This window comes from Microtus oregoni, unplaced genomic scaffold (genome assembly GCF_018167655.1).
Source record: "Microtus oregoni isolate MIOR12 unplaced genomic scaffold, Mior012 000002F_ref0000024, whole genome shotgun sequence".
Classification (NCBI taxonomy): domain Eukaryota; kingdom Metazoa; phylum Chordata; class Mammalia; order Rodentia; family Cricetidae; genus Microtus; species Microtus oregoni.
The window spans coordinates 8473307-8474833 of NW_024543061.1; the positions used below are offsets into that span (position 1 = coordinate 8473307).

Sequence of the window (1527 nt, forward strand, 5' to 3'; positions counted from 1 at the left end):
CATATAACCTGTAGGTTTGAAAAAAAGTACATTGAGTTTTCTTCAGATGGATTCAGAAGTCCAAGTAACACATATTGTTGGGATCAAAGTGTTATATGTGAACATACTGTGTATTTCCTCTTTTTGTGCTGTAGGAAGCATGGCTAAGTCTGCTAAATTTTACATATAATTTATTAAATGAGTTTTCATAGATTATTCTTTTAATTTAAAAAATGATTATTCAAAATACACAAACTCTTCTCAGGGAGAGCACATAGTCTTTTTTTTTTTTTTTTAAAAAAAAATTTGGTTGTCTCGACATAGCTCTGGTAGTCCTGGATCTCATTCTGCACACCAGGCTGGCCTCAAACTAAGAGATCCACCTAACTCTCAAGGGCTGGGAATAAAGTTATGTGTCACCACCACCCAGTCATAGTATTTTTTATAATCCATCTGAATTATGAGATGAAAGCTTAATAGTACCTTGTCTATTGTATATCCCTTGACAGTCAGATATTTGTTTATATTACCACTAATATATCTTTGAAATATATTAAAATACAGCTTACATATTGTATAAATTTTCAAATAACCTCCAATATTTCATCTATATTTTTAAATTTAAAACAAGAAATTCAGTCTTTGGAGGCATATGTGTGATCTGATCTTAAGCATCTAGGAATACTGTATTTGTGTTCAGTTACTGAGATATGTAAACTTGCAGCTGTTCCCAGCCCTAACTGGTTCTCAATGATTTGCATCCACTCACTGCACAGCCTTGAGGACTTCTTCATATACCAGTAACATCCTGTTCAGTTCATAGAAGTTAGAACTCAGCATGGACATGAGGGCCCCTGCTCAGCTCCTTGGTCTTCTGTTGCTCTGGTTTCCAGGTAAAAAAAAAGGAGCATAATATGAACTTTACTGTTACACTGAGATTAGTGTTGATTGGAATTTGTGGTGGGTACATTCTTTTCTCACTTTGTGGCTATTTATTATATATCCATTCCTAGGTGGCAATTGTGACATCCAGATGACCCAGTCTCCATCTTCCGTGTCTGCATCTCTGAGAGACAAAGTCACCATCACATGCCAGGCTAGTCAGAGTGTTGGCAAATATGTATACTGGTTCCAGCAGAAACCAGGGAAATCTCCTAAGCTTCTGATCTACTATGCATCCAACTTAGCAGATGGGGTCCCATCTAGGTTCAGTGGCAGCGGGTCTGGGACAGATTTTACTCTCACCATCAGCAGCCTGGAGCCTGAAGACATTGCAACTTATTACTGTCTTCAGACTAATAAGGTACCTCCCACAGTGATACAAGTCATTACATAAACCCCCATTGAAGCAGAAGTGAGAGACTGGGCTGCCTCAGCTGCTCTTCCTCATGAATCACTCACTGAAACTTTTTCTCAAATGTCACCAGATTTTTAGCAAAGCTCACAGAGGGACATTTGTTTCTGTAAAACTAATTTGTTGTAGTTTTGTAGAACTAAAGAGAGGTAAAAATGTCCTTTCTTTACCATTACTACCTTTCTATCTCTTCA

General features: G+C 37.4%; 1 gene segment (V, D, J or C); it reads left to right on the forward strand.

The window, feature by feature from the left end:
• Positions 1-764: 764 nt before the first annotated feature.
• LOC121465880 lies at positions 765-1315 on the forward strand. The segment is given in 2 exon segments: positions 765-872; positions 993-1315. Coding segments are annotated over 2 exon segments (378 nt in total).
• The last annotated feature ends 212 nt before the right edge of the window (positions 1316-1527 follow it).